The following is a 25,820-nucleotide window of genomic DNA, read 5'->3' on the forward strand; positions in this document are numbered from 1 at the left end:
TTGATAACTAGCACCAGAAAATGCCATAATCTATTTAACTTACTGAAGTGCGCGCCAGACAACAATTTAAACCAGAATTCCATTTCAACATGGTCAGATCACAGTTACTTATGCAGAGCAAGAAATAGTATACATTTTAACAAAAATGCAGAGTTTCAAAACCACAACATAAGCTCCTGTAATCCACATATGTCAAACCAGAAGTGATACAATATATGTTAATGTGTATCAACAAGTAAACATATATTAGGTCCTACTTTATGTTTCTAAAACCAGAAACTCAAGCAAATTTACTGAACACTGATGGCTTAAAATTATTGCTTGAACCTTAACATCATGCTATACATGATTTAAGCCATCTGATAGCAAGTATAACTTTAAGTACAAAATCGACAATCTTTCAGAACATTTAATAAAAGCTGCAGCAATAACCAAAGTCAAAAAATACCTCAAAAATTTTATCGATAATAATAAACTGCCATTACAAATAAGTTGTGATAAATAAAGTCAAAAGATCACAACTGAAAATACAAGAACTCAAAAACCTTAGAAATTTAAATTGCTCCAACTGGACTAACTCTATACTAAACCTAAGCATCTAAATTAGCTAAAATTCCAATGCTTGCTGTATACTTCTGGAATGCAGCCACTGACAATGCCTTGGTGAAAAGATCTGCTAGCTATGAATTTGTGTCAATACTCAAAATAGCTATTTCACCATGCTTTACTCTTTCTCTAACACTGTAATACTTTAAATCAATGTGTTTAGAATTATTTGATCTTTTACTGTTCTTGCTAAAGAAAACTGCTGCTTCATTATCACAATAAATCACAAGTGTGTCTACCACAATGTGACTCAATACTTTGGTCTGCATGAGAAAATTCCTAATCCAAAGTCCTTCACACACAGTTTCATATACTGCAATAAATTCAGCTTGCATAGTAGAAGTTGAAACAAGAGTTTGCTTCATGGTTATCCAAGCAATAGCACCTCCTGCAAGCATGAATACATATCCACAAGTCGACTTCTTGGAGTCCGGATAATTCCCTGCAAAATCTGAGTCTGAAAATCCAACAAGTTTCAGATCCTCCACTTGCCTATACACTAGCATATAACCCTTGGTTCTTTGCAGGTACCTCAACACTTTCTTCCCAGCTACCCAATGCTCATGGCCTGGATTGGATTGAAATCTTGACAAAATCCCTACTGCAAAAGACAAGTCTGGCCTAGTGCAGACTTATGCATACATGAGACTTCCTACAAGTCTAGCATAAGGCTTTGACTCCATATTTTCTTTCTCAATATCACTTTTGGGACTTTACTTCTTAGTTAGCTTATCTCCTTTAGACATGGGAACTTCTCCAGCTGCACACTTTTCCATACCAAATCTCTTTAAAACTTTGGTAATATAATTCTGTTGAGATAAACCAAGTAGTCTTTGTGCCCTATCTCTTTTAATCTCAATGCCTAGTACATAGGACGCTTCTCCTAAGTCTTTCATGTCAAAATTCTTAGTGTCTTTAAGCAGTTTTAGGTTATTACTAGCCAAAAGTATATCATCCACATGGAGAACTAGGAAAATAAAATTATTCCCAACTGTCTTCAAATAAACACACTCATACACAAGATTTTCTGTAAATCCAAAAGTAGAAATCACATAATCAAATTTCTTGTACCACTGTCTAGAAGCTTGTTTTAGGCCATAAATTGATTTTCTTAACTTACACACTAAGTTTTCACTTCCAGCTTGTACAAACCCTTCTGGCTGCCTCATATAAAATCACTTCATCTAGTTCACCATTCAAGAAAGCTGTTTTAACATCCATCTGTTGCAGCTCCATATCAAAATCAGCCACTAAAGCCATGATTATCCTAAACGAGTCTTTTGTAGAAACTGGAGAAAAAGTCTCAGTAAAGTCAATGCCCTCCTTCTGTGTGAACTTGGCAACTAATCTTGCTTTATGTCTCTCTACATTGCCATTTGCATCTCTTTTGGTTTTGAAAACCCATTTACAACCTATAGGCTTCTGTTTGGGGTTAGATTCAACTAATTCCCAAACTGCATTTTGGCTCATGAAATCAATTTCTGCTTCCATTGCTAGCTGCCATTGGTGAGATTCATTACTTTCAATGGCCTGATTAAATGTAGTTGGATCATTGTCCTCTGCACAGTCTATTTCAATTTCTGCTTCTTGCAGATAAACAATGTAGTCACTCTCTTCCCCCCCCCCCAAGTTGGTTTTCTTGCTCTCTGTGATCTTCTAGGCTGAGGATGTTCAGGATTAGGTTGAGCTACAAGTACTTGATCAGTTACTTGGTCAGTTACTTGACCAGTTACAAGTACTTGATCAGTTACTTGACCAGTTACAGGTACTTGATCAGTTACTTGATCAGTTACTTGGTTAGTTACTTGATCAGTTACTTGACCAGATACAGGTACTTGATCAGTTACTCGACCAGTGACTTGATCAGTTACATCTTGTTCTAAAGGCAATGCTACACTTATATTCTCATCTGACACAATTTCCTCAAAATCTGAGGTTAAATCCTCAAGGTTTGTATTGTGAACTTTTTCACTTAGAAACTTTACTTGATGTGTTTCAAAAATTCTAGGTGAATGATGAGCAAAATATAATTTATAGCCTTTAGATTTATCTGGATAACCTATAAAATAGCAACTAACAGTTTTGGGGTCAAGTTTATTCAAACTTGGATTATAATTCTAACTTCTGCATTACATCCCCAAACATGGCAGTGATGAAGACTAGGTTTCCTGCCACACCAAAGCTCAAAAGCAGTCTTTTCTATAGCTTTGCTAGGTATCCTGTTGCAAATATAATTTGCAGTTTTTAAAGCCTCACCCCACAGAAATTTAGGCAAACCAGTTGTACACATCATACATCTAACCATGTTCAAAAGAGTCATATTCTTTCTCTTTGCAACACCATTCTGTTGTGGGTTATAGGGTGTTGTGTATTGAGCTTTAATTTCATTGTCTTGCAAAAACAAGGCAAATGGACCCTTTTGTTGGCCGGATTCAGTGTACTTTCCATAGAACTCACCACCTTTATCTGATCTTACTGTTTTGATTTTCTTTTCTAGTTGATTTTCTACCTCGGACTTAAAGATTTGAGAGGCTTTCAATGCTTGTGCCTTTTCTGAAAGTAGATAAATATAACTGTATCTAGAAAAGTCATCAATGAATGTGATAAAATACACATTCCCACAGATAGTTTGATGCCTAAATGGTCCACATATATCAGTGTGTATGAGTTCTAATAAATTTTGGCTTCTATATGCAGTTTTCTTTCTAGTATTAGTTATTTTTCCCTTAAAGCATTCCACACAGTCTGTTAGATCAGAAAAATCAAGTTCATTTAGGATGTTGTTTTTCACCAAAATTTTCAGTCTCTCTTTTGAAACATGGTCGAGTCTTCTATGTCATAAAAATGCAGACTTTTCATTTAGTTTGGTTCTTTTAACACCTATTAAAGTTCTTTTACTACTAGAATTTTTCTCATATACATAGGCCAGAAACCGATGTAAAAAAAAATTTGTACACATGTGTTAGTGGGTTATGTAAAAGATCGCCAAAAAATAGACATCGGTTAAAAACCGATGTCCCATAGTACAATAAACATCGGATTAGATTCTATAATCGATGTTAAACTGCTATTATGATCACAAATTGGTGTTTTTAGATATTGTTAAACCTTCATATTTATGCATTTAATGCTTAACGAAATATAGGTCCAATAGCACTAATATTCATTTTAACATCGTTACTCATTCTAGAAACGATGAGTAATATATTCTTACACATCAGTATTTTTGAAATTTACCTGCTGTTTATAAGTTTTACGGGTACTTGCCATATATCACACTATTTAAGATTGAATCTACATTCTTTTTGTATTACTCGACCAATGTTCATTATTATGTTAAACATCGTTTCCTTTTATGAAGTGATGTCCAAGCTTATATTAAACATCAGTTTTTGAGGTTGATACCGATGTTTATACTTATACTAGACATCGTTTTTCATTTAATAAATCGATGTCCATAGCGTTGTTTTACATCATTTCTTACTTAATAAGTCGATGTCCATTGCGTTGTTTTACATCGTTTCTTACTTAATAAGTCGATGTTCATTGGGTTGTGTTACATCGTTTCTTACTTAATACTTTGTTATCCACTGGCTAATGAGACATCAATTTTTCTTTTAGAACTGATGTATTAGTTCTTATATGACTTCATTTTTATAGTTATAAACTTACTTGTAACTATTGCTAGGAAATCTAATGAGAATAAATATCGTAAGTAAATAAATTTTGATTAATATTGATGCTCAAAGTACATTACAACATCCCAAGTATTTCTATGCATAACATGTCGAAATAAAACAAAAATTTAAGTCTAAATGGTACATAATACTAGAAACATAAACGAAAGCAAGCCTCGCCATACTTATATCCCATTGATCTTCTGTTTTCACCTGCAAATAAAATGAAATGAACAATTAGCTATAACAAGAAAAACAGAAGGAAAGAAAGGAAAGGAAAAGGGAAAGACAAAAAGACATTGACCTTACAAGACATTCTTATCCTAGCATCCATAACACAATCTGTTGGTTAACTTAACTATACCTTTCTGGGATAGAAAGTACTGAAAGTATGTGCCTAGGTTGATTATGAAAAGGAAGATAGAAAGTACTGACCCGAAAATGTAGATATCCGATGGCTCTTCTGAAGAAATCCAATCATCAATATCAAGGTTTTCATCCGAAATATCAAGGTTTTCATCCGGAATTCTTCCAGCAACATTCCAAGTGCTTATTGTTAGCCTACATGAAACAATGTGCCCCAGGAAATTCCATTAAGAACCAAACTGGTGCTACTTCTAGGCCTAGCATTGCAAGAGGTAGAAAAACATAGACAAACCTCACATCCTTTGTGTTTATGTACTAAGCACGAGTAGTTTCTGATTTTCCTCTCCTATGTCTTAACTGATAGCCAAAAGAAGGCGGATCTGAACCAATAAATATCATATTTATGTACATTATTAGACAAGAAGAATGTAAAAGCACTCCAAAATATGATAGACCAAGCAGCTACATTTTTAAAATTCCCAAGTGGTTTCCTTTTCAAGGAACCCCATCATTGTTAAGGTCCAAGGTTGCAACAATGATATCACCTTTGTAGAATATTCTGTAAATATTTACTTTCCTTGTATGTGTAGATTACGTATCCTATATAACTATAGGAGATCTTTTCCTAGTAGGATTACACTTGTATCTCTATATAAACCTCCTACTTGGAGATGAATAATATATTGAAGCATAATAAACACATTGAATTCTTATTTTCTACTTGGTATCAGAGCCAAAATCTGAAACCCGAAATCCGAAGCCTGAATGCCGAAAAACATCAACGCAATTGAAGACAAAAATATCTTGAAGTTATCATCATCGATTGAAGTTGCTGTTCCTTTTTTGGTTGATTCAACCTAGCTGACAAGACCTCCTGCCGTTTTTTTTTTAATTAAGCCTAGCCCACCTTATTTGACTAAGACCTCTTTCAATTAAGCACTTCTACAAGACCTCCTTCCTGCAGGTTAATTAAATCCAGCCGACAGAGACTTCTCACCTCCTGCAGTTTCTTGCTTGGTCACGTGTCAGGTTCTTGTTCGTTTGGTCAATGGAAGACGACGCTGCCACCCTTGCACACCACAACATGCCTCCCATCATTAACCATTATCATACCTCCGCTCAAGATAATTCAGCGTTTCCAACAAGTGTTGCCTTGAGTGAATCCAACTACACCATATGGGCACCCCTTATGAAGATGAGGATTGGAGCACGAGGAAAGGTCGGCTACATCACTGGAACCAGAGCTGCACCAGATGAGAACTCTCCTGAATTTGAAGTTTGGGCCACAGACAATGAAAAAGTGAAGAGTTGGCTCATTAATTCCATAGAGCCATCACTCATGAATCGGTATATCCGACTCCCAACAGCCAAAGATGTTTGGGAAGCTATTAAGAATACCTTTTATGATGATTCTGATGAAACCAGGATATTTGAATTAAACAAAAAGTGCTTTGGAGCGAAACAGAATGGTTGGACCCTTCCTACCTACTACAATGAATTGGTGGGAATGTTTCAGGAGATTGATCAGCGTATGGCCTCTCAAAATAACACAGTGGCTGCAGTTGTTCAAGAGACTACTGTCATGGCACGGATGCGAGTTCACATGTTTCTTAGTAGACTCGATTCAGAGTATGATCAAGTCCGTGGTGAGATTCTGCGCAAAGACCCGAAATTCGATTTGGAACAAAGCTATGCCTATGTTCGAAAGGTACATTCTGATAGGCATGCAATGGGACACACCTCTAAGTCCTCTGTCATGATTGTCCAACGCAAACAGGGTCCTCCCCCAGGCTTCTCAACTCCTCCACCACACCGCCCTCAGGGTAAGACAAATCCATAGGCAAATACAAAGTGTCCGCTCTGTGGAGCTTTGGGTCATAGCAAGCAACGGTGCTATGAAGTAATTGGCTACCCTGATTGGTGGGATTTCACCAAGAAACCGCGAAAGAACCTTGGAAAAGCTGCCGTGGCTACTACTGAGGAAGAGCAACCGTCTACTGCCTCCGCTAATGTAGCACAGTCAGGTATGAAGGGTAAGGTATCTATGAATAGTTCTTGGATAATTGATACAGGTGCATCTGACCATATGACTAATGATCCTCGCCTCTTGAAAAAGTTGAAACCCTCCTCTCAACATATTGTTTCTACTGCTAATGGTACTCCAACTCCGGTTACCGGAGAAGGCTCTGTTGTCCTATCTGACACATTAACCCTTGACTCTATGTTGGTTGTTCCTTCATTAGCATATAATCTCCTATCTGTCGGCTAGATTATCCTAACACTCGCATGTATTGCGACATTTTATCCCTCTTTCTGTGTATTTCAGGACATTCTGACTCGGCGGATTCTTAGTTATGGTGTTAGAAGGGGGAAACTCTACTACTTGGATCTGACAGAAAGTGGAGATCAACAGTTGTTAGGACAAGTGAATCAGGTCAATGGAGTAGAGAATGCTAAGGAAACAGTGTGGCTGTGGCATTGTCGTTTGGGTCATCTGTCTTTTAGTTATCTTAAGAAACTGCAACCTCATTTGTTTTCAGTTGTTAGTGATTCAGATTTTCGTTGTGATGTATGTGAACTGGCTCAAAGTCATCGTATTTCATATTCACCTAGTCTTCATAAAAGTCCTATTCCGTTTATGAAAATTCATTCTGATGTTTGGGGTCCTGCCAAGATCCCTTCTCTTTCTGGAGCTCGATATTATGTGACTTTTATTGATGATTGTACTCGTATGACTTGGGTGTCCTTATTGAAGCACAAGAATGATGTGTGTTCTGTGTTCAAAGAGTTTCACAAGATGGTGTCTACACAGTACCAACAAATTATTCGAGTTTTCCAATCTGACAATGGCGGCGAATATGTTAATGGCCCTATGCAGGAGTTTATGCAAGCTCATGGAATTCGACATCAGACGTCGAATTCGTATACTCCTCAGCAGAATGGATTGGCAGAAAGAAAGAATCGACAGTTGCTTGAAGTTGTCCGTGCCTCCTTGTTTGGCATGCATGTACCTCGGGAATATTGGGGAGAAGCTGTGAAGTCCGCTGCCTACCTTATTAATCGTACTCCTTCTCGGGTAATTGAATTTCAAAACCCTCAACAGCAACTTCAGAAACTTCTTTCACTTCCGTCATTACCTAACCTAGAGCCTCGTCTGTTTGGGTGCGTCGCTTATGTTCATATTCCTAAGCCTCAACGCAGCAAGCTTGATCCCCGTGCCCGTAAGTGTATATTTGTTGGTTATGCTGAATTCCAGAAAGGTTATCGATGTTATGATCCTCTTACTGGCACTATACATGTCTCTCTTGATGTTGTTTTTCGTGAATCTGAGTCGTATTATTTTGGGGGAGTTTCGAAGTCTTCCCTTCAGGGGGAGAGAGGTTGTGAAGGAAACCCTCAAGATTCATTTGTATTTGAGGAGTTTGAAGAATTAGAAGCATTGGAATCAAGATTTGGGGTTGGAAATTCTGGGGTTGGAAATTCTCCAATACCAGTTGGAAACGACACAGAAGACGAAACAGAAAGAAACAACGACGAAACAGAAGGAACCAATGTAGATGGACTGATTGGTGGTGGACCCGTGGGGTCAGATGGACATCATGAGACCATGGGGTCAGAAGGACATCATGAGGCAGCACGTGCAGCGTCCAGCCAACAACATGCCGTGGGTCCCTCATCCAGCCATGACCAGACCCAACATGAGGCAACACCCGTGGGGTCCTCATCCAGCCGTGATCAGTCCCAACATGAGGCAGCATCCGTGACCAGTCCCAAGGGACAGATGGAGCACGCCTTGACATCAGTTCACATTCCCAAAGTGGCCTTGACAAGTTGGACAGAGAAGATGTTACGCGCCAGCAAGTTCAGAGTTCTCATCTCTTAGAGTTTTTCCCCCTCTCTACATCGTCAACTGAAGAATCCGCTGCAAATGTTCCTCCTCAGGTACCTTTATTTTCTAATGAATTATCGGGGTAGATAATATTGAGTCTAGGAAATCACAGAGGGTCACCAAGGGTATTCCTAAGAAACAATATGAACCCGACATCAAAGCCAAAGCTAAATATCCTATAGCTAATTACATATCCAACCATAGGTTGTCTAGGTCACATGCACGTGTTATTAATCAATTATCCACTGTATCTATTCCTAGTAGTGTACAGGATGCATTAGCAGATCCTAAGTGGACTCAAGCGATGAATGAAGAACTGGAGGCCTTGCAGAAAAACTCGACTTGGGATATTGTGACTATGCCTGCTGGAAAGAAGACGGTTGGGTGTCGTTGGGTGTTTACAGTAAAACTTAAAGCTGATGGGAGTATTGACAGGTACAAAGCCAGATTAGTTGCCAAAAGATACACTCAACGCTATGGAATTGATTATGAAGAGACGTTCGCCCCTGTAGCAAAGATCAATACTGTTCGAATCTTGATTTCACTTGCAGCAACTAAAGATTGGCCTCTACATCAGTTTGATGTGAAGAATGCTTTCCTCAATGGAAACTTAGAGCAGGAAGTGTATATGGACATGCCGCCAGGAGTTAGAAATATGCCTTGTGATACTGGCAAGGTTTGTAAGTTGAAGAAGTCTCTGTATGGTTTAAAGCAGTCTCCTAGAGCTTGGTTTGGAAGGTTTTCTAAGTCTATGAGGATGTTCGGATATAGACAGAGCAATTCGGATCACACCTTGTTCATCAAGCGTAGCCAGGGTAAGATTACCGCTCTGATAGTATATGTTGATGATATGATTGTCACAGGGGATGATCTAAAAGAGATGGAGGCTCTACAGAAGTATCTTTTTAAGGAGTTTGAGATGAAGGACCTTGGGCAATTAAAGTACTTTCTTGGAATTGAAGTTGCAAGGTCTAAGAAGGGGATTTCTTTATCCCAACGTAAGTATGTACTTGACTTGTTAGCTGAGACCGGAATGCTTGACTGCGGACCTATTGAGACGCCAATCGAGATGAACCACAACCTCGCCATCTACCCGGATCAGGTTCCAACTGATAAAGGAAGATACCAACGTCTAGTAGGGAGGCTTATTTATCTTTCTCATACTAGACCTGATATTGCTTATGCTGTGAGTGTGGTTAGTCAATTTATGCATTGTCCTAGTGAAGAGCATATGGATGCAGTGTATCGTATTCTGAGATATCTTAAAATGGCACCTGGAAGAGGTTTGTTGTTCAAAAAGAAGGATGAATTGGAAGTTGTGGGGTAAACTGATGCAGATTGGGTCGGTGATAAGACTGACAGACGGTCTACATCTGGGTATTTTACATTTGTTGGAGGAAACCTTGTAGCTTGGCGTAGTAAGAAACAGAAGGTTGTTGCTAGGTCGAGTGCTGAAGCTGAGTTCCGAGGTATGGCACATGGAGTTTGTGAGATGTTGTGGATTCGTAATGTGTTGAAAGATTTGGGTTTTAAACTCAAGAAACCTATGGACTTGCACTGTGATAGCACATCTGCTATTGAAATTGCTCATAATCCTGTTCAGCATGACCGGACTAAGCATGTGGAGGTAGATCGACACTTCATTAAGGAAAACCTGGACATAAAGATTATCCACGTCCCTTTTGTGTATACAGAAGATCAATTAGCAGATGTCCTTACGAAAGGAGTGTCAAGGAAAGTGTTTGACAACTCAATTGACAAGTTGGGCATGATCGACATCTATGCACCAACTTGAGGGGGAGTGTAGAATATTCTGTAAATATTTACTTTCCTTGTATGTGTAGATTACGTATCCTGTATAACTATAGGAGATCTTTTCCTAGTAGGATTACACTTGTATCTCTATATAAACCTCCTACTTGGAGATGAATAATATATTGAAGCATAATAAACACATTGAATTCTTATTTTCTACTACCTTGTAGCCCCCCAAATAAAAACAAACTAATTGCTTTATCATACAATAGAAATACTGGATTATAGCACACATTGAGCATCTAGAAATGGTTATTTGAGATCTGATTTGTAAAGTAAAACTGTGCAGCAGAAATGCTCATGCACAAAGCCAAATTTGTCGTGATATAAATCTTTCATACGAACTCCAAATGGAGGCAGGCTGGTTTCATATGAAAGGTGGGAATGCTTACTTTTAAAGTACTAGTTTCTTGAAGCAAGATTGTACATAAAAGGATATTAAAAGAAACAGAAAGAACATGACAGTGATACTGTTTTCAGAAATTCCTGCAACAGATCTGTAACTTTGAAAAATCATAACTAATTATAGAAAAATCTTTTTTAGGAGATTCCAAGTCTCAAATACTCTTTAACAAGTCCACTACAAATTCTCAGAAGAAAATAACTTCAAATTATTAACAGAAAATTACAGTTTTACAGAAATAGGTCGCTGGGTCTGGAAACTGTAGTTTCTGAAATAATTTATACAAGTGATAGTCCAATTTGATAAGTACATCCAAACTCATATATAGTTTTGAAGAAAAGTGAGAACCGAAAGACAAACTATCAAAGATCATGCATCAGTTCAGTTTGTCAAAACTCAAGCTATTTGGAAATATAAAATTGAAACAGAGTATGAGTTAACAACATCACAGAGCTTAATCAAAGAGAGGCTAAAAGATATCCAGACGTGTATTTGAATATGAAGAGCTGCAAATCAATAGAAATTAATCAAAGAATTGAGATTGAAATTATCTATGATCATGCATAATTCTAATTGTTAGCTCATAAAATATATGATCATAAACTTTCCCAGGGTTATTAACCTTAGAAGTGTCTGCATGATGCCAGCTGATGCTGCTATCTACTATGTTGGGCAGGCGGGCAACCGTCTTCTCAAAGGATAGCTTTGATTCTTTGTTAATCTCAATGCATCTCACAGACCTAGAAAACAATTAGAATTTCACTTTATAAAGTTCGAGACTTCTGAGTTTTAATACTGTGCATTTACAAAAATCTTAAATTCTTGCCTGCATTTTCTTGTAGCAGCCAATGATAATCTGACAACACCTGCTCCTGCATACAAATCAGCAACAGATGCTCCAAGAGGGACATACCTTTGTAGCTTTCGGAGCAGGGTATCAAATGCCTGGGATAAATTAGCATTAGGCAAGGTGATTAAGTCTAACTGTTAAAATAAATTGAAGACGAATAGGTATTGTTTCCAAATTTCTAAAAGATAAAGTGTCAGAAAATATGTTTTCCAATCATAATGATTAACCAAAGATTCTTGACGTTTCATCTTTCAAATGACAACACCTTAAGGCCCAGTTAGACAATTACAATGATATTATAATACATATATACATGAGTAATCTTAAGATTTGACGTGGGTTTGATTCCTCTATATTCATAATTGACAGTAGCGGATGAATTGCACACGAAGTCAAGCATTTAAATCAAACTTCAATAGTCAGATTATGAGTTTAAAGTACCCGTGTGTTTAATTGCTTGGCCGAAACTAGATGGAGCCAAGGAAATATCAATTCCTCCCACATGTTCCCAAAAGTCTCTTTCTCCTAAAAGATGTCTCCATCAATTCCCAAAGATTATCTACATCACCAGGTGAAAACATGTAATTAAAGACCAATCAAATGAGACAATGCTCAGAATATGTTGTCTTCTTCAGGGAATGCAGATATCCCCAAATCTCTGTAGAATCGCTGTAAATCTGTATGTAATTAGGATTTTATTTAATGAGGATATCCTGTAATTATGGAAAGATTGTTTCCTATTAGAGTTAGACTACTCCTTTGTACTTGTATATATACCCTCATTGTGGGATGAATAGAATTATCGAATTAACCCTGAATTGAAGTATTCTTTTCTACTTGGTATCAAAGCCAGGTTTAATCCTTTGAACTTGCGCTGCATCCTTTGAATCCTGAATCTTGAATCCCAAATAACACCACAAACTGCTACGTACCACCACCGTTGAAATCAAACCATCCTGAATTTCAAACCACCATCACCCTACCTTTTTTTTCGGACAAAAGAAACAAAAAAACTTTTCTTTTTCCAAAACATTCATATCCATCTTGAAACCCTTGAAAATCCAATCCTGTGAAAATCATGAATTCCTCAATGACGCAATCAGAGAAACAGGCTATGGGGCATTCGGTAACTACTGAATTTTCTGTTATGGCTCAACGCAAACAGGGTCCTCCTCTAGGCTTCTCAGGACCTTCTCCACACCGTCTTCTAGGTAAACCAAATCCATATGCAAACAAAAGGTGCATTATCTGTGGGGAATTAGGTCATAGCAACGAGCGGTGCTATGAAGTGATTGGTTACCCTGATTGGTGGGACTTCACCAAGAAAATGCGAAAGAATCTGGGCAAGGCCACTGTTGCTACTAAAGAGGAAGTTTACCTAGACAATGCCTCCACTAATGTAGCGCAGTCAGGTATGAAGGGTAAGGTTACTTTTAATAGTACATGGATAATTGATACAGGTGCATCTGACCATATGACCAATGACCCAAGTCTTGTGAAAAACCTTAGAAGTTCCCCTCAAGACGTTGTCTCTACTGCTGATCAGTGTTCTAAAACTCTCTGGCCTGGGCGCTCTGGGCTTTCTGGAGTTGCAACTTAACAAGCTAAACACACATCCTACACATCCCAGACAAATCCGAGCTCCACCACAACTCCACAGGTCATTGCACACACAACCATTGATTACAAAGTTCCAATACCAGCCACAGATTTCGATCCACACAACAAGAACCAAACTACCACTCAAGAATTCGAATTATACCTTCGGAAGTCGGAAATCCCTTGAATCAACCCAAGCTCAGTTTCCCTAAGCTCACTGCCAAAACTAGAATGGTGATGAACTGATGAATCGTCGGGCTACAGCCTGGAAGGCTTCACAATACCTCGCCTAGACCACAGGCGGCCTAAACGATGGCCGGAATCGCCGGAAATTGCAGAGATCACCGGAGAAGTCTCGAAGCTTTTAGTCGTCGAGTCTCCTTCTCCGTTCAGTGCATGTATGATCCAAGGATAGGAGGTTTCTGGCGACAGCGAGACGAAGACGATGCCGGTGGTCCGCCGTTGTGCCATGGCCGGAAGGAGTGGCGCCGGTCGGGTCGTGCTTCGGGTCTGAGAGCACCGAGCTCTCGGGCTCTCTCTCTCTCTCTCTCTCTCGAGCTTATTCTCTCCCTCTCTCTTTGATCTGATCAACAGCTTTGATCTGATCAACAACTATAAATAAATTGGTCCATTTAACAATGGACGGCCCAGATCAAGCAGTGAGGGGATCCATCACTACTAGAATTATGCCATTAGACATCACCACTATTAAATCGGTCGGAATTGCACGCGATGTAAAAAATACATGCTAACATCAGTTTGTGAAAAATCGATTTCTATTGTGATTATAAACATCGGTCGTTAAATTAACTGATGTGTAAAGTCTTGTTCAAAAATTTTGAAAAAACGCGGAGGGACTAAGTTTGAAACTTTTGAGAAACGCGGGGACTAAAAATTTCATTACCCCCACACTTGTTATTTTTTCACTCGAACCCTAACTCTCACTTTGACTACGATTGACACCGGCACCTCCTTCGACGCTCTCTGACCTGAGCTCATTCTCTCTCACTCTTGCCTCCTTCCTCTCATGCTCTATTTCCATGGCTACTGTCTCTCCCTCATCAACCACCTCCGTCCCCTCACCGGCGCCATCGCCTCTGCGGGCAAGCTCTCTCCGGCCGCAAGCTGGTGCTTCTCGTCCAACAGAAGGCGGAGTGGCGGGAGAGGAAACGCGCCCGACCCAGGAAGCGACGGGAATCAGGATCCGACGGTGAAACCGAGTCGAGGTCCGAGAAGAAGAGAATCAGAAGAAAGAGAGGAAAATGGAGAGAGAAGAAGACGACCCAGTGAGCGAGGTTCTCAGAGATCGATTCAGCTCTGCACCATCTCTATCGCTGATGCCGAAGGTACTAAAATCTTCACACTCATTAATTCGACGGCTTTTGATTTCGTTTCTGGTTTTTTTCTCAGTTTTCAATTATAGTTCTCCAAGCAGCGAAGAGAAGGGGCATGGAGATATCAGAACCCGTGGTGGCTTGCATTTCCGACTTGACCTTCAAATTAATTTACTGGTATTTTATTTAAAGCTTTGCTGGTTTGCTTTAAAATTGAGAATCGGAAGTAATTTTGTGATTAATTTTTACAGTTCTTATGGCGCATAGCACTGAAGTTTTTCATTGTATTGACTTGGTGGAATGGGTATCTTGAATTCGATTCGATATCTTGAATTCTTGCTGTGTTTGATAGTGTGAATTTCTCTCAGGTAGTTGCTGGGGTTTCTTTGGGCACCCAAAATATAATGGTGCAAGGTAAGTTTTTGAAAGTTGCTATCTTAATATATACATTATGTCCTGTGTGTGTGTGTCCTGTGTGTCCTCTGTGTAAATACATTAATATATTTACTTTGTTTCTGTTTTGTATAACTTTAATCACTTCATCATAGGATACAGAGATATGGTTTTGATTTTGCCATGACTCTGCAGGTTTGCTGCTTGTATAATATTCGTGGGACTGATGTTGATTACGGTCCAGTTGTTCATGCCTTTGCGATAGTTACTCTGAACTCAGCTTTCTTCTATGTAGACAAAAGGAAGGTTGAATCTGAGGTCAGTTGACTCATATGTATCTATTTTTATCATCTTCTCAGGCAATATTCATATGGTGGTGAATACTGGTTTTCAGTTTGAACTTATCAAGACTCTGGTAATAATAGATGAATTTACTATTGGCCCTCACAAATTATGTATGTGATTACTGAAACCACGGAACATGATTTCTAGAATGCACAAAACAGGTCGCCCTGTACTTGTTGGCACAACTAGTGTTGAGCAGAGTGATTCATTGTCTGAGCATTTGCAAGAAGTTGGCATTCCCCATGAGGTGTGGTCTCATTTATCCTTTTGGTTTAAGTTGATTACTGGGGGAGTTTGAAATGGAATTAAATAATTTAATGAAAACTGTGTGAATTTAATTATTTACTTGTACTTTTATCTCGAAATTGTGGCACAAAGCGGTCGTCTAGGGGCAGTATACTTTGACAATTTTATTGAGTGACAAGGTTTTCATTCACAAACTGTAAAACTGTAGTATCTTGACAATTCTAATGATTATAAAATGCTACTCTTCTTTTAAATTAGTTTGGTGATGAACCTAGAATTTGATTTAATATTAGATTCACTCTGATTTCTTGCAAGTGGTCTTCTTGTTGTATCATTCCTTATTCAAGATTCACTGCTTTTTCCTTTGATGAGCATGTGAACTGTCTGGATTTTTGACATTTATTTTACTGAATATTCTACAGGTTCACAACTAGAGCAGGAGAGAGACCTGGAGGGTGCAGCAGCTAAACATAAGAGAAAGCAGGCTTCATCAAACTTTGAACAGACCTCTAGTATAGATGGTATGTTTTTTGTTCGGTTGGATCATGTCCTTGATTTTTCTTTAAATGGCATATTAGAGGTCCGTAATATCTAATGGTTTTAAGTTTGTAAATAATAGTTTTGGGTATGAACTGGTATAATTCAAATGTGTATGTGTATTTTCTCGACTTTCCTATAGGTTCAAATGTTGACCATGAGAGAGACCTGGAAGATGCAAAGGATAGATCTAAGAGAAAGAAGGTTCCTACAATTCATGACTGCAAGCAGTCTCCTTGCATTCCATCTGGTTCAGTCTCGCTTTCTCAAGGATCTCTCACAATTCGAACTCCAATTTCCCGATCGGGTTCAGTGAGGGTGAATGGGAAAGAGATAAGTTACAGTGAGTTTTTGGAGAGGTACATGAGCTACCACCCCTCAAAAGCTAGCGTTTATTGATGTCGCAAAAGGAGTCGCATGTTTTCAAAGTTGAAGGTGCGTGTATTTTCGCCACACAATCATCCATTCCATTATAAATTAACCTGTCAATGGGATAATAGATCTTTAACATTGTTCAAAACTGACAAACTTGTAATTATATCTCAACCAGTAATGGGAAGTAAAGTTTACTCATTCATGTTTATGCTGTAAGTCCTATGTTTTCTTAGTTCAGTTATCCTTTGAAATTGCTCTAGTGCATGCTTGAGACTAGCTTGGTTGACAACATGGGCCATACATTTTCTATACAGTTCAAGTTTTTGTTTCAGAGCACATGACTGTCACGATTTGCTTCTATTATCAATTTATCATATCAAATTGTAAAATGTTTTTCAATATGGTATATTGGCTACAGGCAGAAACCTTGATTACATTTATCTGGCAGCTATCTGCGTCTGGAGATAGTGGAGTACCTGAAGTGGTAGCTGATCCTCTAGGTGAAGTTTCGAGGACATTTCAGGAGCTTGGAATATGTGTTGTGCAACAATGTGCTAAGATTCGCCAACAAGGTAAGCTATCTTAGACCTCCAGTACCTATTCAGGTTAACAAAGTTTTCTGGTAAATTACCCTAGTAAGATTAAGGGAGTAACTATGTATAGAAGGTATTAGTATCTCCAAAGCTTTGAAATCAAATTTTAGTTTGAAGTTGTGTTTTTCCAACTTAAAAACCTTGCAAGCTAAATTCCCTTATTCTTTTACTGAACTGGTCCTTTTCTAATGAAATATTATGTTTTTCTATTGTAGTCTCAGCAGCAGTGACCTATGATAAATCTATCAAGGCAATAAGAGTGAGGGTACCAGATTCAGATGATGAATTTCTTCTCCATCCTGTAACTGTGAGACGGAATGACCGCTCTGCCCAAAGTGTGGTATGACTAGATTTATTTGGAAGCACCAAGTATAGAGCTCTTTTGTCTGTTCTTTTTTTCTTTCTCAGAGTAGCACACTATTTCTGCAAGATGACGTGCATATAATGTTTGATTTATGACACTGGTCCTTCAAGAAAACTGCTTCTGCGAGTTCTGTCATTTTCACATGAGCACTACATCACTTCATAAATTGGTTTAAAGCAAAGAGAAGTAAGAATACAGCTGTTGAATTTTACCTGCTTTGTTTTTTAATGTTTAATGTTTAATTTTTTATTTTTTTATTTTTTATTTTAAGATTATTCTAGAGTTAGAAATTGATGTCCATGTAAAACAAGACTTTGGAGAGAAACTAGTTGATGGGGATATATAGTAGAGGTGGCTAAATTTCACACCAGAACTTTTCAATGGTCAAGGTTCAGAGCAAACAAAATGTAACTTTCTAGAAAGAAACTACGGCCTTATATCCTCTGTTGCTGTAGAAATTTGGTTTGTTGGCCATAAGTTCCCATTGATCTACATGTATAATCCTTTTGACTTTTAGGTGGCTAATTTTATTCTCAATCAGGATGAGCGGATAGGGGAGCAAAAATTGCAGTATAATGATGGTCCAGAAAATATTGAACCTGAAGAAATTCGGCCCATGGAAAATTATGCCATGTCAATAACATGGCCAGACGGATTTAGTCGGGTAAAACATGTTTCGTTTGAATATTTTAGTCAAAAGGATTACTGAAAGAAAATGGCATCAGGGATCATTTTATTGCTGGGATACTAGACAAAGTGACAGTGGGACACTATAGTGTCAACTGAAGTGTAATGCTTGCTGAATCCATGCCAGGAATGCTGACGAACTTTCATCATATTTGTAGTTGGCGGTAGAGGCTCATAAAGGATATACCCAACAACAATTTGACGAGGTGTGCATTGAAGTGGCCGACTAACAGACTTTGCTGTAGATTCTGACTACTTTCATGATTTTGAGTAAGGCTAGTTAGCTTTTGTTTAACATTTTTGTAGTAGATGAAATGAATGCAGCAATTATGAACAAAAATGTAATAGTAATTGCTTGCCTAGCTAGCCTTGTAGTAGGTTAATTGGGGTTTTTGTTTTGCCTATTTTGTGAACTGTCAATGATGATGATTTTGGACAAAATACCCCAATATATATTGAAATCACTTTGGTCAACTGTGGATATTGCAATATTATATAGTAGCAGCTACATATTTTGTGGACATCAATCCTCTTATTTCAAACTGATGTCTATGTATAAAGTTTAAATAAGTTATAGCTATAAGAACTGATGTCCAGTAAGAGAGATACATCAGTTCCGATACATCAGTTCCAAAATCAATATCGATGTCCCATTAACCACAGGAAATCGAATTATTATGTTGGAATCGATGTGCCATAAGCTACTGCACATCGTCTTTTAGAAAAAGATCGATGTCCAATATAAGTATTGCCATCGATGAGGACAAGAAAACCGATGTTATGAAAATATACGGACATCGTTTTTTATAGTGATTCGATATATTACATAGCATCAGACATCGTTCTTTTACTGGAACCAATGTAGTATAAGATGATTAACATCGTTTTTTCCCTAGAATCTGATGTTAATGTAAGTAAATAAATCGGTTCATATAATATTCAACTGTGTATATTGAATTAGGAATGGTAGGATATGAGCCAAATTACACGTCTAAATCATGAACAACAAGAAACGTTCATGGTGACTGATGTGTGAAGCAATATCAGTCATCGTTTTTAAGTAAATAACGATGTTAAAATGTATAGTTGGGCTGTAGGATCTATATTTCTATAAGCATTAAAGGCAAAAATATGAGGGTTTAACAATATATAAACATACAAATTTGTCTGAATTTAAACGTATTTACATCGATTTATAATGAAGAACCGATGTATATAATTATACCAGACATCGGCTAAAAACTGATGTCTGCATTTTCCGGATCTTTCTCATCAGGCACTAAGACATCGGTCGGAATTCTTTTTCTCATCGGTTTTTGGCCGATGTCTGAGGCCATAATTCTAGTAGTGATGGCTCACATCGCTCCACCAAATTTCCATTTAGTTTATTTTTTATTTGAGGAAGATAAATATTTAGTTTATTACTCTTTAAGTCTTTATAAGTTTATATATTTTTAATTATATAAATAAAAGTTATAAAAATAAAAATTAAAAATTAAAAAAATACAAAACCACCTAGGCGCCGCCTAGACTCCCGCCTAGGAGGCTAGGCGCTCCTCCCTAGCCCACCGCCCTACTAGCGCCTAGCAATTTTTCGAACCTTGCTGCTGATGGTACTCCAACTCCGGTCACCGGAGAAGGTTCTATTGCTTTATCTGATACCTTAACCCTTGAATCTGTCTTAGTTGTTCCATCACTAGCTTATAATCTCCTGTCTGTTGGTCAAGTTATTTTATCTCTTGCATGTATTGTGACCTTCTATCCGTTTTTCTGTGTGTTTCAGGACATTCTGACTCGACGGATTCTTGGTTATGGTGTTAGAAGGGGGAAATTATACTATCTGGATCTGACGGAGATTGGAAAGAAACATAAGCATCTTTTGGGACAGGCTAATCAGATCAACGGGGTAGAGAATGCGAAGGAAGCTGTGTGGTTATGGCATCGCCGTTTAGGTCATCTATCCTTTTGTTATCTTAAGAAGCTGCAACCTCAATTGTTTTCAGTTGTTAGTGATTTGGATTTCCACTGTGACATCTGTGAACTGGCCAAGAGTCATTGTATTTCATATTCACCAAGTCTTAATAAAAGTCATGTTCCTTTTATGAAGATTCACTCCGATGTCTGGGGTCCTGCGAAAATTCCTTCTCTTTCTGGAGCTCGGTATTTCGTAACGTTTATTGATGATTGCACTCGCATGACATGGGTGTCATTACTGAAGAATAAGAGTGATGTATTTGGAATGTTTACCGAATTTCACAAAATGGTGGCAACTCAGTATCAACAATCCATCAGAGTGTTTCAGTCTGACAATGGTGGAGAGTTTGTGAATGGCCCTATGATTGAGTTTTGCCGGTCACATGGAATTCGTCATCAAACCTCCAATTCTTATACTCCTCAACAAAATGGTTTAGCAGAACGGAAGAACAGGCAGTTGATGGAAGTTGTTCGTGCTTCCTTGTTTGGCATGAATGTACCTCGGTCCTATTGGGGAGAAGCAGTAAAATCAGCAGCATATCTTATCAACCGTACTCCTTCACGGGTGATTGAGTTTCAGAATCCTCATAAGAAGCTTCATACACTTTTGACCATCCCTTCTATGCCTAATTTGGAGCCCCGGGTGTTTGGGTGTATAGCCTATGTTCATATTCCCAAGCCTCAACGCAGCAAGCTTAATCCCCGTGCCCGGAAGTGTATCTTTGTTGGTTATGTTGACTTCCAGAAGGGTTATCGATGTTATGATCCCTTACTGGCACTCTACATGTCTCTCTTGATGTTGCTTTTCGTGAATCCGAGCCTTATTACTCAGGGGGAGTTTCTCAGTCTTCCCTTCAGGGGGGGAGAGGTTGTGAAGGGAATCCTCGTTCTATTATTGATTTTGATGTCTTTGAAGACTTGGAACATTTGGAGGACAGATTTGAGGGTAGAAATTCGGAAACAGAAAATGCAGTTGCCGAACAGAGCATTGTGAATTCCGAAACAGACAATGCGACTGCCGAACGAAGTGTTGCAAATTCCGAAACAGAAAATGCAACTGCCGAACAGAATGCGACTGCCGAACGAAGTGTTGCGAATTCCGAAACAGAAAATGTGACTGCCGAACAGAGTATTGTGAATTCCGAAACAGAAAATGTAACTGCTGAACAGAGTGTTGTGAATTCCGAGATAGAAGAGACGACTTTTCTGGATAGCTTGAATCAAAATCAAGACGTATCTGAAGCTCACACACAAGATATTCCCCTTTATACATCACCAACTGAAGATCCCGGTCAGAATGATCCTCCTCAGGTACCCCTAAACTTTAATGAATCTTCTGGGTTAGAAAGTGTCGAACCTAGGAAATCACAAAGGGTTACCAAGGGAATTCCTAAGAAACAATATGAACCAGATATCAAAGCCAAAGCTAAATACCCTATAGCTAATTTTATGTCTAACCATAGGATTTCTGGGTCACATGCACTTGTTGTTGATCAATTATCTACTGTATCTATTCCTAGTAACGTGCAGGAAGCATTGACGGATCTAAAATGGACAAAGGCGATGAATGAAGAATTGGAAGCTCTTCAAAAGAATGCAACATGGGAGCTAGTACCTATGCAGGTTGGAAAGAAGACTGTAGGATGTCGTTGGGTATTTACTGTGAAGCTTAATGCAGATGGAACTATTAATAGATACAAGGCGAGGTTGGTTGCCAAAGGATATACACAACGCTATGGGATTGATTATGAGGAGACTTTTGCACCTGTGGCAAAGATTAATACTGTCCGGATTCTAATCTCACTTGCAGCAAACAAAGATTGGCCCTTGCACTAGTTTGATGTGAAGAATGCGTTTCTTAATGGGAATTTGGAGGAGGAAGTGTACATGGATGTGCCCCCAGGTGTTAAGAATTACCCAAGTGACGTTGGCAAGGTGTGTAAATTGAAGAAGTCTTTGTATGGCCTGAAGCAGTCTCCAAGAGCTTGGTTTGGAAGATTTTCAAAGTCCATGAAAGCCTTTGGGTACAGACAGAGCAATTCTGACCATACCTTGTTTATCAAACGCAAGAATGGTAAGATTATAGCTTTTATTGTGTATGTTGATGACATGATTGTTACAGGGGATGATCCGAAAGAGATGAATGAATTCCAAAAGTATCTGTCAAAGGAGTTTGAAATGAAGGATCTGGGACAACTGAAGTATTTTCTGGGTATTGAAGTTGCAAGGTCTAAGAAGGGGATTTTGCTTTCACAAAGGAGGTATGTCCTTGATTTACTTGCTGAAACGGGGATGCTGGACTGCAGACCAATGGAGACACCCATTGAGATGAATCAAAGACTTGCTATTTATCCTGATCAAGTTCCAACTGATAAAGGGAGGTATCAACGTCTTGTAGGAAGGTTGATTTATCTTTCACATACTAGACCTGATATTGCTTATGCTGTGAGTGTTGTTAGTCAATTTATGCATTGTCCTAGTGAAGAGCATATGGATACAGTCTTTCGTATTTTGAAGTTCTTGAAGATGGCGCCAGGTAAAGGGTTACTGTTTCAGAAAAAAGATGAATTGGAAGTTGTTGGGTACACAAATGCAGATTGGGCTGGTGATAAAACTAACAGCCGTTCTACATCTGGGTACTTCACTTTTGTTGGAGGAAACTTTGTCACTTGGCGTAGCAAAAAGCAGAAAGTTGTTGCCAGATCAAGTGCAGAAGCTGAGTTCCAAGGTATGGCACACGGAGTCTGTGAAATGTTGTGGATTCGTAATGTCTTGAAAGACCTGGGTTACAAGCTTAAAAATCCTATGGATTTGCATTGTGATAATACAGCTGCCATTGAGATTGCACATAATCCAGTTCAACATGATAGAACAAAGCATGTGGAGGTTGACCGTCATTTTATTAAAGAAAATCTTGACAAAAAGGTTATTCGCTTTCCATTTGTAAACTCAGAGGAGCAATTAGCTGATGTTCTTACTAAAGGAGTGTGCAGAAAGGTATTTGACAGCTCAATTGACAAGTTGGGCATGATAGACATCTATGCACCAACTTGAGGGGGAGTGTAGAATCGCTGTAAATCTGTATGTAATTAGGATTTTATTTAATTAGGATATCCTGTAATTATGGAAAGATTGTTTCCTATTAGAGTTAGACTACTCCTTTGTACTTGTATATATACCCTTATTGTGGGATGAATAGAATTATCGAATTAACCCTGAATTGAAGTATTCTTTTCTACTCCACCCATCTATAATTCAATTTTCGATTGATTACCAAAAACTCTAAAATTGAAAACCCCCACCATTTCGATTTACCTTTTGAGAACCGACTATGAATCAGTGATTTTCGCCAGCGTCTGAGATTTCTTTGACAGAACGCTTCCAGTTCTTCTTCATGTTCAGCTTCTCGCTAATAGAACATTAAGTAAAAGGTTACTTAAACCTAAAAATTGATATTTGCATCACGGTGACCACAAAAACAGTGTGACAGAGGGTTACCTTTGAAAAAGAACGGGGACGGGTGGAGGTACCGGCAACTGCAAATATATATAAACAACAAATGCAACACAAAAAAGAGTCAGGATGCTTAATTTGACCGCAGCAGCGGGAATCATCTTACTCTGGAAGTAAGATATATCATGATTTTCGAAAATAAACTGGAAATTGTAATATAAATATAAGGGCATCTAGTTTCCTATTTATTTCCCTTCTCTCTCTCTTTTACACATATGAAAAGGAAGTCATTAATTCTTTTTGGCAAAGAAGTAGAATTAGACCATTTAGTAAGACACAAAGGCAGTGTCATGCCTAACCTTCACTCCTATCCATCTCAAGAACAATAGAACATCCTCAAATCAATCAAAACTTATAGGGAGTTCATATTAAGAAGCAACACTCATTGGTACAATCTATTGAAATCTCATCTAGAGCTGAGTAAATATCCCCAAAACAATGAAAACCAACAATGAAATTCCGGAATGTCGACTAGTGTTTAAGTTTCCATTACATGGGATCATATTGAGAAAGTAAAAATAAAACTATAATTCTTTCCTGGATTATTCAGCCAATACTTAAAAATAAATATGAGTTGGTAGCTGCTTGAACTTGCAATTGACATCAAACATAGCTAAAATCTTAAGACAAGAAAAGGGTGACCTTACAATGACTTGTTAAATTCTGGTCTTTCATAATCAATAATCATTCCTCAAGTTCCAACCCAAATCCGAATAGTAATACACCATTACTAGAACTGAAATCATTATCATGTTCTGAGAACTGAATTATTCATGTTCTGAGAACAAAATAAACAAGAATCAAGCTGTTTTATTTGGAATGAAACAAAGGAGGAGAGAAACGGGGGCTTACGAAGATCTTCGCGACTGGAGAACTGGTACTGACCAGTGGGCTTGTTCTTGTACTTTCCTCTGCCCATCGTTTCCAAACAAATTAAAGGCAGTGAAATTTCGCTTCAGAGATGAGCGATCTCTCTAGGAAAATCTTTCTTGCCAGAAACGTTTCAGAAGTTTTGCTTGATTATGGCTTTTATGGTGCCTAGGGTTTGATTAGCCTAGGGTTTGATTAGGATTTCCCAAACCCTAGTCGTCTTAGGACAAGGAGTGGTAGCCGGTCGCCCCTAGGATGTTGTCTTGGTTCACATAAGCAATTGATTTCCCCCATTCGAGAGTGAGATTGAGAAAAGGGTTCTTTGCCTTCTTTCAGTCTTCCGAAATTCCAGAGAGAGAGAGAGCTTGCTCGTGGAGGTGATGGCGCCGGCAAGAGGCGGAGGTGGTTAATGAGAGAGAGAGAGAGTGGAGGAGAGGGAAGTGGTGGTGGCTCTAGAAAGAGAGTGGGAGAGGAAGGAGGAGAGGGCAAGGTTCGGGGAATAGAAGAGAGAAAATGGGTCGCCAATTTTCAATTGTGTGAAAGTAGTGAAAAAATAATAAGTGTGGGAAATGAAAATTTTGTTCCCCCGTTCCTGAAAATTTTTAACTTAGTCTTTCCACGTTTTTGAAAATTTTTGATTCAAAATATAGACATCGGTCAACAGTAAAAAGAAATGTTAGTTATTTGCATAGAAATCGGTTTTTGAGGAATCGATGTTAATGACATTGTTTTACATCACGTGTATTTCTCACCGATGTAATTGTCGTGATGTCTATGATCATAATTCTAGTAGTACTGTTTGTGTTATTTTCAACAAGTAAAATTTCTTATTGAGTCATTGAACAATTTAACTGTAAATAATCATTCATAATAACACCAGAACCAATTTGAACATAATTTTTAGAAATAAGAATTCCATTACTATCCATAACAAGTCTACAACCAGATTTTACTAAAAGAGAAACTGAAACCAAATTCCTTCTCATGGAAGTTACATAAAAAACATTGTCCAAAACTAACATTTTTCCTAATCCTAAATTGAGCTTTAAGGGTCCAATAGTCTTGACTGCCACTCTCATGCCATTGCCTACACACAGGTTTACTTCATCACTTTTTGGGATTCTCCTCCTTATTAATCCCTGCAAAGAATTAGTAATATGAATAGGTGAGCCTGAATCTATCCACCAAGACTGTGGTTCAACATTTATAAGATTAATTTCTAAAGAAAAAACTGTATTAGATAAAATCTTACCCTTTTTGGCTAACCAATTTGTTTTAACTAGATGGAACAAATATTATAGAATTTGAATACTGACACTATTCAAGTACACAATTAGAATAACACGAACACAGGAATTGCTGACGCAGTGTAAACCTCTCCACT

General features: G+C 38.2%; 2 protein-coding genes across 26 annotated transcripts; one reads left to right on the forward strand and one right to left on the reverse strand.

Annotated features, from left to right (window-relative positions):
• Positions 1-4,801: 4,801 nt before the first annotated feature.
• On the reverse strand, positions 4,802-24,613 carry LOC121052217. The gene is made up of 5 exons (XM_040516704.1): positions 24,419-24,613; positions 23,552-23,589; positions 11,583-11,701; positions 11,379-11,496; positions 4,802-5,029 (listed from the first exon to the last, which is right to left on the reverse strand). The coding sequence occupies exons 1-5, from the start codon at positions 24,483-24,485 to the stop codon at positions 5,003-5,005; spliced, it is 369 nt and encodes a 122-aa protein (XP_040372638.1). The 5' UTR covers positions 24,486-24,613; the 3' UTR covers positions 4,802-5,002.
• LOC112191655 (fe-S cluster assembly factor HCF101, chloroplastic) lies at positions 14,129-18,600 on the forward strand. Of its 25 annotated transcripts, none has more exons than XM_040516696.1 (11): positions 14,129-14,551; positions 14,616-14,716; positions 14,791-14,953; positions 15,128-15,250; positions 15,439-15,524; positions 15,946-16,044; positions 16,203-16,495; positions 16,854-17,007; positions 17,244-17,368; positions 17,910-18,056; positions 18,238-18,600. In XM_040516696.1, the coding sequence occupies exons 7-11, from the start codon at positions 16,478-16,480 to the stop codon at positions 18,307-18,309; spliced, it is 516 nt and encodes a 171-aa protein (XP_040372630.1). In that variant the 5' UTR covers positions 14,129-14,551; positions 14,616-14,716; positions 14,791-14,953; positions 15,128-15,250; positions 15,439-15,524; positions 15,946-16,044; positions 16,203-16,477; the 3' UTR covers positions 18,310-18,600. The 25 variants fall into 25 exon arrangements, 17 of the variants coding, with proteins under 17 accessions (XP_040372630.1, XP_024186807.1, XP_040372629.1 ...); XM_024331039.2 differs by having other exon boundaries at positions 14,908-14,953; XM_040516695.1 differs by having other exon boundaries at positions 14,629-14,716.
• Positions 24,614-25,820: the final 1,207 nt, after the last annotated feature.

Source organism: Rosa chinensis, chromosome 3 (assembly GCF_002994745.2).
Source record: "Rosa chinensis cultivar Old Blush chromosome 3, RchiOBHm-V2, whole genome shotgun sequence".
Classification (NCBI taxonomy): domain Eukaryota; kingdom Viridiplantae; phylum Streptophyta; class Magnoliopsida; order Rosales; family Rosaceae; genus Rosa; species Rosa chinensis.